The 15,527-nt window shown below is 45.5% G+C and overlaps 1 protein-coding gene across 1 annotated transcript in view; it reads right to left on the bottom strand.

Moving 5' to 3' along the window:
• Window positions 1–15,527, bottom strand: part of LOC144120122 (glutathione S-transferase 4-like) — a 36,036-nt gene that overhangs the window by 8,119 nt on the left and 12,390 nt on the right. The window contains exons 3-4 of the mRNA XM_077652566.1: window positions 5,033–5,257; window positions 2,730–2,788 (exon numbers count right to left, since the gene is read on the bottom strand). Of these exons, the coding sequence (XP_077508692.1) occupies window positions 2,730–2,788; window positions 5,033–5,257 (284 nt within the window). The remainder of the gene's footprint in view (window positions 1–2,729; window positions 2,789–5,032; window positions 5,258–15,527) is intronic.

Genomic DNA, 15,527 nt, shown 5'->3' with positions numbered 1-15,527 from the left:
TTCACCGCCGACTACTGTACTTCCCCCTTCACCCTGTCGGTCCTCTTCATATGATGGTATTTTGACTCCAAAAGAAAATATGAAGTTCTCGTCATCAGCTGGCATGGACTAAATCAATTCGAAACTGCTAAAAAATTGGCAGTGGCTTAGCCCCGCTATGCCGTGATATACGCAGCGAGAGGTACGTTTCCCTGGCTGAGCTTGTCTTTCGGAAACTCGAATGGTGTGATCAGTCACACAGCGGGCCTTCACATCCTCTGCTGTTGGTTCCCGTTGACTGACGTCTTCCATAGGCTCCATATCGGCGGCTGTGCGCCGTCTACTGCGCTCGGCAGTCTGGCATCTCCGTTTGGCAAGGCGTTCCTCTCTCTGTTCAGGCGTCTCCGCTTCTCTCTTTGTTGAGCAGCCAACTGCCAGGCGACAACGTCACGATCGGAATAGTTAATGTTCTGTTGTCTATACCGCCGTTTAGCAGCGGCTGGACAATCCTTCCCTGCATCCATGTCAAACGTTGTGAGACAGACGCCCACTATATCTCAGCCTTTTATACGCAATGCTGCGCATGCGACGCGCGGTTCGGGTGGTAGAGCGGCGTGCGGCGAGGCGGCGACGAAGAACGCGGTGCAGTTGTGGGGTCTCTCTGGTCACCATGGTATCGGCGCATGCGTACAACTGCTCATATGCGTGACGTCACGCTCGGCTCTGACGGTAGAGCGGGCGCGCGGCCGCGGCGACGGCGAAGCCCACGCCGCACTTTGCTCCTCTTCGGTTGCCATGGTAACGGCGCATGGGCACAACGGGCTTCTGCCATGCACCGCGAAATGCTCGACTGGTAGTACAGTGTAGCACTCGATACAAAAACATTAAGTGCATCACGGCTGAATACCTGTCATTGTTGTTCACACAATCCCTTGCCACAGGAAGCCTACCGGATGGCTGGAAAATGGGGAAGGTCGTTCAAGTGCACAAATCAGGTGACAAGCAATTTCCCCTTTATAATCTCCCTATTTCTCTGATCAGTGTCCCCTGTGAAATTATGGAACATGTCATTTACTCCCAAATTATGAACCACAATGCCTTTCCTTACGAAACCCAGCTCGCACTTTTCGCCATGATCTGCATACTAATATTGATTTAATAATAATTGGTTTTGGGGGAAAGGAAATGGCGCAGTATCTGTCTCATATATCGTTGGACACCTGAACCGCGCCGTAAGGGAAGGGTTAAACAGGGAGTGAAAGAAGAAAGGAAGAAGAGGTGCCCTAGTGGAGAGCTCCGGAATAATTTCGACCACCTGGGGATCTTTAACGTGCACTGACATCGCACAGCACACGGGCGCCTTAGCGTTTTTCCTCCATAAAAACGCAGCCGCCGCAATATCCAAATTGATGCCATTTTCTTAGGTTTTGCAAAAACCATTGACATCGTACCTCACGAACAACCAAAAGCTAGAGCAGCTAAATTTTTATCCTAACATTCTTGTTTCGGTCAAGTAATTTCTTACAAACCACTCCCATTTTGTTTTCGTTAACCATCAAAGTCTACCTCTCTCGCTCTAAAATCAGGCGTCCGGCAAGACTCGGTCCTTAGTCTACTGCTGCTTGTAATCTATATTAACAGTTTACAAACGCATCTAACATGTGACGGTCGCATGTTTGCCGACGATCGCGTCATATATCGCACGATAGCTAACATATCTCATCAAGAAGCTCTTCAAAATGATCTTAATCACGTTCATCGCTGGTGGGACTACTGGCTCATGACGCTAAATGCTAACAAATGCAAACTATTCTGCTTCCACCGCCGCAAATAGCCCCTCGTTTTTAATTATGCTGTCCTATCGAACTATCGAACTTCTGCTATCGAACTTGTACAATCTTATAAATACCTTGGCGTAAACTTAAGCAGTGATTTTTCCTGGAACACTCATAACCCTAACGCCATATCAACGGCAAACCGTTCTCTTCGATTTCTGAAGCGTCACCTACGTCATGCACCACCGCACCTGAAATTAATCACCTCTACGTCACTCATCCGGTCTGGGCTAGAATATGCGTCTCCCATCTGGTATCGACATCAAGCTTATCTAGCTAACGCCCTCGAAGTTTTGCAAAATCGCACTGTAAGATCCATTCACTCTGACTACCCCTTCGGTACCAGCGTAACCGCATTAAAGAACCTAAACACTCGTTGTAATATAGCTAGCCTTTGCCTGTTCCATGCGATAATTCACAGTTCGCTTAATCAACCCCGAACCTAGCACCACCTTCACGAACATCCCACCGCAATACGCATCCATTTCATGTTGCTCTACTGCTCACTAGAACCGCTACGCTTGCTGGCTTTTTTTCCCCACGAAGAGCTATCATCTTGAACGGCCTTCCCCACGTCATTGCTGTCATCACCTGCCCACCGACGTTTGCGACGGGAGTTCCTCCTCACATTCAAAATTTGTAATCTTCACATATGATATGTACCCCACCGCTTATGTAATAGCCCGAAGGAGGCCTTAAAGGTAATAAAACGAAACGAAACGAATAGAAATAGGACGACGAGGAAAGTACATGCATGTAGACACAAATAAAGGGGACATGAGCAACTCCATTACGGCTCAGATCGCAGTGGAAAGTTTCTTCGCGTATACAAAACCATATAACACATTACATACGGTTATTGTGCTCTAAGGTGAAAAATAAATGGAGCGTGGGGAATTTCTTCTTGTATAGTACCTCTCGTAAATAATGAAGCCATTGTCGTCAATGGCTGGCACCTTGTGGAGATGGTTCACCTGTAATGAAAAAAAACATAGATTGAGTTGCCGCTTGCAAAAATAAAGTAACCCAAAAGTGTTCACATAACTTTATTGTTTTCAACTGTTTGCAATGTTATGCTGCACGAGTATAATTTATGTTTGCGTACTGCATTTTTATGCCCGTGAATATGATTGTGCACCGCATAAAAGGCCATGCGAAAGCATTACAGGGGCATGTAGAGAATTCTAGGTGCGCTAGTGAGGTAGCACCGAAAGAAAGGAGGTGGGTAGTACAAGAAGGAAGGCCGGGGTAAAGTGGAGGAGAAGAAGCTGCGAGAACGCCTGCGCGCCCGAGGTGAACGAAACAAGCGAGATAGGCGAATGTGGAAAAGAGGACGGAGGAAGAGAGTGCGCGCTGACCCGAGGAGAACCAATCAGAGCGCGTGCGATCCGCGAACATGAGAACATGAGCTTGTGTTCAATGGCAAATGCTAATGAAGCTTGAAGAAATATTGCTCAGGCTAACGCAACACATGCAATAAAAGGAACGAGACGAAGAATACGGGCGCATCCTTCTTCTTGACTTATTTATAGAACCTTTTTCCATTCAAGCATTTCCATTTGCACGGTAACACACTTTACTTATCTATTTAGGTGACACTACGCAAAATCTGAGTTATTAGCATTCAGTTCTTCATTGTTCACTTATTAAGTGCATTTCTTAATCTATTAACTGCAGACAGAAATTTTCTATTCTGGCTCGATACTTGCTGTCAAGGATCCTCTAAGAGGGGAGGCAGCCGTTTTGATATCGCGCTGCTCTAGATGGCCTCGCTCTTTCAAGTAAGTCTCCGAGCTGAGGACTGCCGCAGGCTTTCTTGAAACGAGAATTAACGCCTGCGACTAGAAAACGTGTCAGAACCTCTCCCGTTAAAGGCTGATCAAAAGCAAATTTACACGAGGAGGAAACGTTGGAGCATTTGCTAACATCACTCGATTTTGAGGCGCTGCAAAACACAAGATCCTGGAAGCGCCCAGCCCCATCTGGCACGTGAACGTACCTAGCTCCGCTGGATAAGTGTTGCACAAAGGAAAATTGCTGCGGCCGTACGTAAGCATTCGAGAGGTAAGAAACAACGACCGCGCCTGCACTGTGAACGACGCCTCTATATTTGGTCTAACAGACACCGCAGCGACCCAAGATTAGATACACGTATCTGCTCTGAATCCATGACATGCTCCCGCTTTGGCGGCACTCAATGGCGCTACGCTTATGGTCCCTGAAGGCGACCACGAACTGACTCTGATCACGTGCCCTGTTTCATGCCTTTATTCAATAGAAACGAGGGAACGAAATACTACATTACTTCGCAGAAGGCTTTGAAGCGGATGTAGGCGTGGAGAACTTCACGGTTAGAAGGGAAAAGTAAAAAAAAATTATATATGTATTCATAAGGTATTGCAAAAAAGCCGGCAAACAATTGTCCTGCAGCCACGAGAGATGCTGGCATTGGAAGTAGTTTAGTTCGAAATGGAACGAAAGTGAAGGAAATGATGGGTGCTAGCCGTGGAAACTGCTATGTAGTTTGTTGTGCACATGAACTTTGGTCGGTGATAATAAAAGGAACTCAGGAGGGGACAGGGAGCCGAAGCACAGAAATGAGAGATAGCGAGAATGGATGACGGAGGAAATATATGTCCAGCTTTTTACAAGGCCACATTGATACTAAATAAAATAAAATGTCAGTGCTCACGCACCAGTGACCAGGAACAATTCCACAGTGTACGCGAACAATCAGGTTCATTATACACACATATGTGTACATCGAAACCGCGCGCAAGTTGAGCACTCTCATTGTGTGTTCTGGAATTAGTTCAAAAGAGCGAGGCCAATGCCATGACTTCTCCAGGAATGATGGTGGCAATGACTAGAGATGTTACAGCGTCTGTTAGTTTGGTCAAATGCCGCCCAACTGTCGTTCATTGGCAAAAATAAATAAAAACAAATATGGGCGACGGTATTGAGCGCTTTACTTCAGCTTTGTTTTCTTATGTTCCGTTTTCACATCGCGAAGTTTGAAATCCTCAAGTTATATTCTAATTTCTAAAGCGTTCCGTCCGCTGTACGAGAGTTTTTGCGGTGTAGCTAAAACAGACCGTGGAGCGAGAGAATGAGTGGTAAAGCTTCATTGACCGTGGTAGAAAACCAAAAGATGACCGCCCCTAGGACAGTAGAACGCAGCTTTGCCAGAGAGGGTGTGTTGCTGTCGTGATACTTACCTTGAGAAAGTCTTCCCCAAGATGCTCTTTCTTAGCAGAGTCCATTTTCATAAGGCTGAGCTCAATACCGATCTCCTTGGCCAGGGACCGGTTGAAGCCGCAGGGCGGACTGCCGACAATGTTGTACAGAACGATGGGCGTCTTGAACGGGACGCAGGAAGCTCGGTGTTCGGCGACCACAGAATGGGCGAGCAGTGAGTCAGGAGGCGCGGCGAGGCAGTGCCTCTTAAAGAACGCCGTCGCCGTTGCGCGGCGCTCGAGGCCTACTTGCCTTTAAACCCTTTGATATTTTAAATGTGTCCTCCGCTCCAAGCTTTCTTCCTCGATTCTCCTCGCCCGCCGGCTGCCAGGCTTCTACGCGGTGCGCTTTTTCTCTCCGCTGGCCGGCCGCAGAAGGGAATGGAGATGCGTGTGTTCGGGAGAGGTAAACAAGTTTGAAAAAGGGTGATCACAGAAACGAGAATACTGAAAGTAAGGTTTCTGAAGAGGCTGCTTTTTGTTAGGTTGCCTGAATAGCAGAAAGTTAATAAAGACGAGGTTTTGGCCGAATTGCTTAGACGCTTCAGACACCTACATAGTTGCAATACGTCTTATGGTCTGTGTCACGCTTCGTATTCCCTTCGGCACGTGTTCATTTGTGCCTTGTTTGCTTAGACTGTCCGCGCAAAGGCAACGAACGTATTTTATTCATCATCATCACCATGATAAGCAGCAGCAGCCTGACTACGCCCTCTGCAGGGCAAAGGCCTCCCTCATGTCTCCCCAATTAACCCTCTCTTTTGCCAGCTACGGCCACCGTATCCCCGCAATTTTTTAAATCTCATCCGCCCATCTAACTTCTTGCCGCTCCCTGCTATACGCTTGCCTTCTCTTGGAATTCACTCCGTTACCCTTAACGACCAGCAGTTACCTTGCCTTCGCAGTACATGCCCTGCCCAAACCCACTTCTTCCACTTGATTTCGACTAGGATGTTATTAACGCGCGTTTGTTCTCTCGCCCACTCTGCCCGCTTCCCGTCTCTTAACGTTACACCTGTGATTTTTCTTTCAATAGCTCGCTGCGTTCTCGTTATCGTAATCTGAACGCTTTTCGTTAGCCTCCACGTTTCAGCCCCGTAGGGGAGTACCGGTAAAATACAGCTTTTTTATACTTTTCTCTAAAGGGATATTAGTAAACAGCCATTCATGATATGAGAGAACCTGCCATATGCATGCCACCCCATTCTTATTATTCCAGTTATTTACCTCTCATGATTCTGATCAGCTGCCACTACCTGCCCTAAGTAGACGTATTACCTTACCACTTCCAGCACCTCGCAACCAATTGTGAGTTGCTGTTTCCTTGCGAGACTGTTGAACATTACTTTGGTTTTCGGCATGCTAATTTTAACACCTAGTGTTCTGCTCTGCCTTGATAACTCATTGATCATGTCTTGCAGCTCATCTCCTGAGTAACTGCGCAAGGCAATGTCATCAGCGAATCGCAAAAAAACTTAGGTATATTCCATAACTATTATCCTCAACAATTTCCAATCCAGGCCTCCGAACACATCCTGTGAACAAGCAGTGAAAAGCATTGGCGAGATCGTGTCTGCTTGCCTGACGCCCTTCCTTATCGGAATTTTATTGCTGACGTTACGTAGTAGATTGGGAGCTGTGCGGTCGTTGTAGATATCTTCCAGTACTTTCATATAAGACTCCTCTACACCCTTATTCCGTAGTCCCTGCATGGCTGCTGAGGTTTCCACTGAGTCAAATGCTTTCTCGTAATCAATGAACGTTGTATATAGGCGGTTGTTATATTCTGCTAATTTTATTTTATTCAGCATTCCTTCATGCAACAAACAATTTTTGAGTGCGGCTTCCGCTTGCGTATGTGGCTTCCTGATGTGAGCAGGGTACCTCCGCTGCAGTTGTCACTGAAATGACGAGGACGGCTTCGTACTTTACAGGCGATCATGCACTGCCGCCAGCCGCATATTAGTCAAAGCTTAAACGCGGGATTTGCTGATGTTCGTTTACGCATAGGTGTGAAGGAAGATTTTTAAAGATAATACAACGAAGTCTATGGGAGATGCAGCCATTCTTTGCAAGGAGGAACACATTTTACATACGACGAAAAGTCGCTAATGCATTGCATGCGCATACACCTGATCATGAGCTAATCACTATTGTGCTGCTGATCCTGATGTTCGACTCTGAGGTTCATTCACCACCGTGGCGTCCGTTTTTCAATGGAGGCGAAATACAAAAATGCCGCCTTGCTGTGCGATGTCAGCGCACATTAAAAAAACCCGAACAATCTAAATTATTCCGAATCCCTCCCATACGGCGTCTTTTATAAGCCATGTCTGGCTTCGGAATGTCAAAGCCCAAAAGTGATAACTTAGTAATCATAGTAATCATATCGTAGTGCTATAAGGACTTCTCCGCACGTCACAACGGTGCAATAACTTTCCCACTGCGGCAAAACACACTCGCCGATAAACGCTTTTCAGAGCCTGCGTTTCTTGTACCTGAGTTACCGATCAGCACATCAAGGTGCAAGCTGGCAAAAATAGCTCCTCTGTAACGAAGTTCCAGAAAATCATTAAAGGACCGATATACAGGAGGCATCCGCGCAGAAATTAGTGGGAAGAATCTGTGGTGCTGCAGCGTAGACTGAATAGGATGGACAACATGCCAGGTGAAGCAGTCTAGGATGACGTAATACCCGCTCAATAGGAAAAAAATTATTTTAAGTAATGTGTAAATTACCCCAGCAACAACACACAAAGAATGAGCATCAAGCAGGATGGCCAAAAACTTGAATCACCAGAAATGTAAGCAGGACCAATAATCAATACACGTTACTTCGCCGACAACGCTGTTGCTGGACGGAGCAAAATTATTTCTTCCAATGTGCGGGAGCCACAGCTTCTTAAGCAAGGCTCCAAACTTTCTTTGTGCTGTATTGAAAAATTTGAAGCCTTTATCCGGCCGCTTCCTGCAGTTAATGGCGCTAAAGGACACTATAGTGGTAGTGCGACACGCAGAAAGCACCGCTCGGGACGCTGACTACGCCATCATTAGGAAAAAAATGGCGACAAGTTAAAAGACAATTACAAGGAAAATGTAAGCTCTGCGCGTTTCTGAAAGCAGCGGAGGGGGCGAGTCATTCGTCGTCCAGAAAAGCAGGCTTGAAACCAGTTCGTGCGGAAATGGCGTGCATGAAAGCAGTCAGGTCGCGCGATGGCGGGAAAGTTCAAAGCGTGGCAGCATTTTCGAAGAATGAAGGGAAGTAGCCACACTGTCCTTCACGCTGTGCTTTCCTCAAGGATTCTCCTCATTAGGCCGACGGCCTACGCTGCACGATTATGCTTTTTCTCCTAAGCTGCCGTTCGTACTAGCCCCAGCAATCAGTGGATGCGCGTTTTGTAGCGTGAGCTACAATGGCCGAGGTTGAGCAGTCTCGCGTGGCTTCTGGACAGCCGCGCTGCGCATGCGCGAGGAGCAGTGACGTCACACGGCGCACAGCTCGCGCGCCGGAGCCGCGCCGCCACGCGCTCCGGCGCTCCTCACGCGCGCTTCGCCGGTCTGCGCATTCCAGAGGACTGACGTCATAGCCGCGGCAGACGCACTTGCGCCGGCGCGTGCCCAGCTGTGTGCCTCTGTTGCGCACTAGTCAAGTCTGATGCCTCGCCGGAGCCCCTTGATAGCGCCTCTCATTTTGTGCGCATGCGCAGAGGTATCAGTGGAGTTAATAAAATAAGGACGTCCCCAACAAAATTTTGGAGCTACTTAAATCCTAAGAAAATACTGGTAATCCACTCTCGGAAGAAAGCCTTGAGTTTGCCAGATCTTTGATTGATTATTTTTCTTCAGTTTTCACTAACGACAACGGTACTCTTCCTCCCTTCAGCCATTCGGGAACGAAACTCATTGAACCACTAACTGTTACTGAGTGCGGGGTTTTAAATCTTTTATTAATTCCAGATAGAAAAACGACCCAGGAACAGATGTGATCCCAAATCTTTTTCTTAAAAGATATGCCGAATGGATGGCTAAGTATCTATGCATAATCTTTAACAAATCATTAATAACGTGCACACTCCCAAAGGAATGGAAAAAAAGCCAAAATCAAGACTGATGTTACTAACTACAGACCCATTTCCATGACCTGCTCAGTGCCTAAATTACTTGAGCATATTATCCTTACGCACGTAACAATTTTTCTCGAAGATGAACGTCTATTGTCACCATTTCAGCATGGCTTCCGCCAAGGGCTTTACACGGTAACTCAATTAATAGAACTAATACATAATTTATCGCAAAGCATAGATAGCCGAAAACAAACCGACCTAATAATACTTGATTTTTCGAAGGCATTTGATCGGGTTACGCATAAAAAAATAATTAATAAGCTTGAGACGACACTAGGTCAAGGGCCTATAGTTAACTGGATTAGAAATTATTTATCAGTTCGAACACAGTTTGTATAAATTAACCAACAAACTTTCCACATAGTCAAAGTTGTATCTGGTGTTCCTCAGGGCAGTGTCTTGGCCCCCATCCTCTTTTTAATCTTCATCAATGATTTAGCCGCTAATGCTAGGTCAACATATGGCTTTTTGCAGAAGATTGCATCATTTATAAGGAAATCAACTCAGTTGATGACCATCAAACCCTTAACAATGCTCTTAAATCTATAACAAAATGGTGCACGGACTGGCAGATGACCCTTAACGCTACTAAATCAGCTTGTATAACAATAACAAGGAAGAAGCATAAATCAAATTTTCCATACATCATAAATAACATACCACTCACTACAGTCACGGAACATAAATATCTCGGTCTACTAATAACTGATGACCTCCAGTGGAACGCCCACGTGGACATGATTACATCAACAGCTCTAAAACGCCTCTTTTTTATTAGACGACGTCTACGACTAGCCCGTCCCCAAACTAAACTATTAGCATACAACACTGGTTAGATCTGTCTTAGAATACAGTAACGTCGTTTGGTTCCCTCATACTAATCAAAACATTGCCAAACTCGAAGCAGTTCAAAGAAAAGCTGTCAGATTTATATTTAGCAAATACCAAACAACTGACTCACCAACAGAAATAATGAAACGTGAAGGGATAAAAACACTCCAAATGCGTAGAAAACTCGCGCGACACAAGATGATGTATCAACTAATTCACCAGCAATTAAAACTTCGCGTTACTAAATATATTTCCTTTTCTAAAGCAAGATCGACGCGTCACAAGCATTCTAATACACTTAACGAATACCCTTTCCATGCTGACTGCTTCAAATACTCATTTTTTCCGTTTGACACTCGTGAATGGAACAGTCTAAACCCTTCAATAACTAGCAGCTCATCGTTAGGAAAGTTCAGTGGTGCTATCGAGAGCACGGTACTTAAATAGCAAATATTTTTGTGTGTGCGTTTTCTGTGTTGCTAATATTGCTTCATATTCTGTGTGCCTTTTTGATGTTAATTTTTTCAGGTATACACAGACTACCAGTATTATTTTCGGAACTATTGCGATGTAACTTCTGTCATGAAGCCTACTGTGATATTAATTTGCCTTGTTTCGATATGGTTATGATACAGTCGTTGTATTGTTATTCTGCGTTTTTGTATTTTTGGTTGTATTTCCATAGTTAATTCCAGTGCCTTTGCTTTACCCTTGCTATTAGTTGTCTATTTTACGATCTTCACCAAAATGATGTATTTTTTGAACTGTTATTACTAACCCTATTTTGCACTCCTGTAACAATCCCAAATGGGATTAGCACTATGTATAAATAAAATAAAAAATAAATAAAATAAAATAAACATATAGCGGGGCGTTTGCCAGTGTGGTATAGGCATCGAAAACGAGAGCGAAATTGCTGCTCAGTTGATGCGCAGCGGCTGAGTGTAACTCACGCTACGCTTATCATGGTATAGCCGAGCTAAGCCACTGCTATTTTTTTAGACAAGCTGGTGCAGACCAGCAGGATATACGTACCGTGAGTTAAGCTCAGCGGCTGAGCGTAACTCACGCTACGTATATCCTGGCATAGCCGAGCTAAGCCACTGCTAATTTTTTAGACCAGCTGCTGCAGACCAGCAGGATATACGTAGCGTGAGTTACGCTCAGCGGCTGAGAGTAACTCACTCTACACATATCCTGGCATAGCCGAGCTAAGCCACTGCCATTTTTTTAGACCAGCTGGTGCAGACCAGCAGGATATACGTAGCGTGAGATACGCTCAGCGACTGAGCGTAACTCACGCTACGTATATCCTGGCATAGCCGAGCTAAGCCACTGCTAATTTTTTAGACCAGCTGCTGCAGACCAGCAGGATATACGTACCGTGAGATACGCTCAGCGGCTGAGCGTAACTCACGCTACGTATATCCTGGCATAGCCGAGCTAAGCCACTGCTAGTTTTTTAGACCAGCTGGTGCAGACCAGCAGGATATACGTAGCATGAGATACGCTCAGCGGCTGAGCGTAACTCACTCTACATATATCCTGGCATAGCCGAGCTAAGCCACTGCCATTTTTTTAGACCAGCTGGTGCAGACCAGCAGGATATACGTAGCGTGAGATACGCTCAGCGGCTGAGCGTAACTCACGCTACGTATATCCTGGCATAGCCGAGCTAAGCCACTGCTAATTTTTTAGACCAGCTGCTGCAGACCAGCAGGATATACGTAGCGTGAGTTACGCTCAGCGGCTGAGCGTAACTCACGCTACGTATATCCTGGCATAGCCGAGCTAAGCCACTGCTAATTTTTTAGACCAGCTGGCGCTCCAGCATTGCATGAAAGTTTGTAAAAAATTGATGGAAGCAACTGCAAAAAGCAGCAGCATTCCTGAGTATGTAATGTTTTATTGCGTGAGCGTTACTGCACTCATTCTGAGAAAAATCTGTCCGTCTGCGGTGTGATACCGCCACAACACGCCAGGAGGCCTCCGCCTACTACTCTTCCACATTTGCTCGCCACCCGCTTTCACCGTCTAGGAGCCGCCACCCACGACCAACCTAATCATAAGCCTGCAGTAGCTGTACGAACCGTAATCTACCTACCTTCACCCCCCGAAGGCCCTACTCACCACCCACCCCCTCTGATCCTGGACACGCTGCCACCCACAACAAGCCCGCGCAGATGTGGCATAAAAATCTGCCTCTCTACTTTGTAATGCCGCCGCTATAAAAATGCTTCCTGTTAGCGCTAACTGAAACGCTTGACAATGTAGAAACGTTTTCTGGCGGGCTAGTTGGTGATTGAAGTTCATTTTCGGACTGCGCAAAGAGCAACCACAACAGAGCAACAGACACGCACACAACACAAGCGCAGACCGGATATTTATAGATAATTTCTGTGGGACATTTCGTGTGCTTGTTGGTGTGATTTAGACTATATCCTTGGCGTCTAACTTACTTCATCATTGGACACACTCTGGCAAACTTACATGGTGCCGAAAACACGAGGCGGACACTAAATTTGCCTGCGATTTTCTTTAAATTATAACACAAACGGGTTTACGTTCGTTGTCGCTGTCATGGCGGTTCATGCCCTTAATGCTTTGAACTAAGCCCTAACAAACGCTACTGACAAGTTGCGGCGGATAGCCTGCTGCTCTCACGATCTGGAGGCTAAGACTCTGCTCCAGATTATGCCGGCGAGATTTTACAGTACAGAAAGGCATGCAAAATAAACGCTCGCTCTCTCTACTAGGTTTTAATGAGCACTGCCATTTGGTAGAAACTGCTTCTTCTTTCTTGGGTCGTAGGTCCAGCAGATGTGCGATGGCAAAGTGGAACCTCACCTCAAAAAACTTAATTTGGTTTTCTTCAGGCAATTCATGCGTGAAGCGAAGCCAATTTTCTTGAGTTGAAAGCATTAAGGATTCTGTTAACTGATTCGGGCAAACAAGAAGTGGAAGTCAGGTTTAGGATCACGAGATAGTTATCTATAATAACGGAAAACGCGCCCAACATGTTCGTTAGAGAGGCAATTTTCCAAGCGCCGGTAAAGTTCCTGTCTGCGCTTGTGTTGTGTGTGTCCTTTGCTTTGTGGCTGTTCTTTGTGCATTTCTTAAATTCACTGCACAATGTACTTGTAACATCCATGCAATTGACAGCGGAAGCTGCAGCCATGCGTGCACTCACGGAAGCTTCATGCTTGAAGTCGAAATGCAAATATGGCTAGAGCACACTGATGTCCATTCTTCTCTGAGTCAATTCTTAGCGTATCAATCAAACGAGATTAATAGATGTTCTGAGCGCTGGTTATTTCATATCGCCACCAGCTACATGATATCATTTGATCTCGCCTTCAAGCACCGTCATCAAAGAGGTACGGATATATGATAACGGTAACAAATGACACATTCCAAGAGGGCTGCATTTATAACGTTGTGTAGTACGATATCAAAGGGACGCTTGATTTTCGAGAAGGAAGCAGCAGTCAGCGGACAACGGTAGTTTTTTCTTCCACCACTGAATCCAAATGAATTTATGAAGCTCTTCGGGACAGCAGTCTAGTTCGCTTCCTTCGGAACTGCGTTTGTGGCCTCGAACTTTCATTTTTCCCGAGTAACAAAATACGACAAATTAAAACCGTACGGTGGTAGAAAGAGTTTGATCTGTGTTGTATTGATTCCTGGGCAATTAGTCAAGTGCGCTTCGAACTGACGAATGAGGAACATGAAGACGCACATGTTTACAGTCTTGCAAAGCAAGACGTGGCAAGCACGTTCAGAACATCGACTTCGCAAACTTTTGTTAGTATCGACGAACACACCCTTGGCCGATGGATAGTCTCCGCCATTATGTATTTTAAGTTGCTTGGGGAAAAAAAGTAATTGGCGCTATGGATTCATCTGAAATGATGTTTTGCCACACAAAACAAGCCTTTTTAACTTTTGCCACTTTAACAGAAATCCATTGTTTAAACTTTGAGTCGTTTCTTAATGTGTTCCGGGGACATCCAGACCTCTCTGCTTACGAAATGTATGTAAATCTTGAGCGAGCGCACCGTACTTGACCTCCGTTATTTATTAGGAAAAATAAATCTAGTTTCGCAATTTAAGCGCCATGGGCCGCAATCATTAATGAATTATTCCCAAATGTAAGGCAACGGTTACTAACACAACCGCGGCTTTTATGAGACACACTCGTCGCTGCCGACCATAAACCGCGCTTCTCAAGAAAACACTCAGACATAAGGATCGTGCACTCACTGGCATTTCAAACACTTCTAGCTGGAGCCAACGGGGCCATAAGATAACATGTCTTGTGGATTCCGCTCTTTCGAAAGGGCGTCGAGGTGACGGATTCTCCGATGTTCAGACCCAGTTGCCAAGAGCCGAGAGAACGATAATGCTCTGAAGGGTTCCGCTGCATTTAGGCACAGGCGGTGAAGGGCACAGCGTATGACTATATTGGCTCCAGGAACACAAGAGCGCGGAGGGTTAAACGTTGTGGCACCTCCTGCTCCTGCGCGCAGTATAGAACACTAAAGTGTTCGTCCGGTGCTGGGAGAGTAGAGTGATGCTGGAGGCCAGGCTGATCCCTGAACACGCAAGAGGCGTCTAAAAATATTTATGGTGCTTTGTTAATGGTCGTGGCAATAAATGAGTACCACTGTTGTGCAGCCGATGTACAAAAGAAGTCGAATTAAACACCGGGGTGTTAAGCTTGTTTTTGCGCTTGGAAACAGGCCCGAAGGTGAAAAGCAGGTTTTGATCCTCTTTGTCTTCCTTCAGCAGCCTATCGAATAGCTTGCAGCTACTTGCACTGCACAGCCTTTGGTGGAGGGTAATGCATAGCGGGGATGGGCAATACGTTGCGTAATATATATAAAATACTATCAGATAAAATGTTTTATCGATCGAAAATAATAATCGAGCATTGACAAAAGATTATAAAAAATGAGTGAGAGTCTTTACAGAAGCCGCGATTATTTAATAAGAAAAGTAAATAAAAAACAGGCACCTAATGCACTCAAGATAGCGAACAAAAATGAAAAAAAAGAGCAAGAAATTTTAGTAAAATTCAGGAATGAATAAAACAAAAGTGAAAAAAAAGACGAAAAACAAAAGAAATATACAGGAAGAGTATGAAACACAGGCATTGAATCAACCTGTAGAGTGCAATAACAATGTAGCTGTAGGCAGTAAATGCATACTCACCAAAGCACCAGAATTAGACAACCCCCAAAACATTCAGCATGCAATAATAACGAAACCAAACGGAATTAATGCTTAAGGTCCGAGTTAAATCTGTGATGCTGCAGCTTTAATGGGTTATTGCCTATATATACGCAATGGGTCAGTCTCTACTTTGCATTCAAAGGTTCTTGGGAGTCATACAATTCCTGGTGCAGTGGCGCAGCGGTGAAGCGCGGTACTGCAGAGTTTTCTCTTCCCGATTGACTCTCGCTGGGTGCCTCAGGTTGGCCACTGCCATCTGCGATGCGGTGGCCGCCTGTGGCACCATA

Source organism: Amblyomma americanum, chromosome 2 (genome assembly GCF_052857255.1).
Source record: "Amblyomma americanum isolate KBUSLIRL-KWMA chromosome 2, ASM5285725v1, whole genome shotgun sequence".
NCBI lineage: Eukaryota > Metazoa > Arthropoda > Arachnida > Ixodida > Ixodidae > Amblyomma > Amblyomma americanum.
The sequence above is the reverse complement of the archived record's forward strand: the minus strand, read 5'-3'. Positions and strand labels throughout refer to the sequence as shown.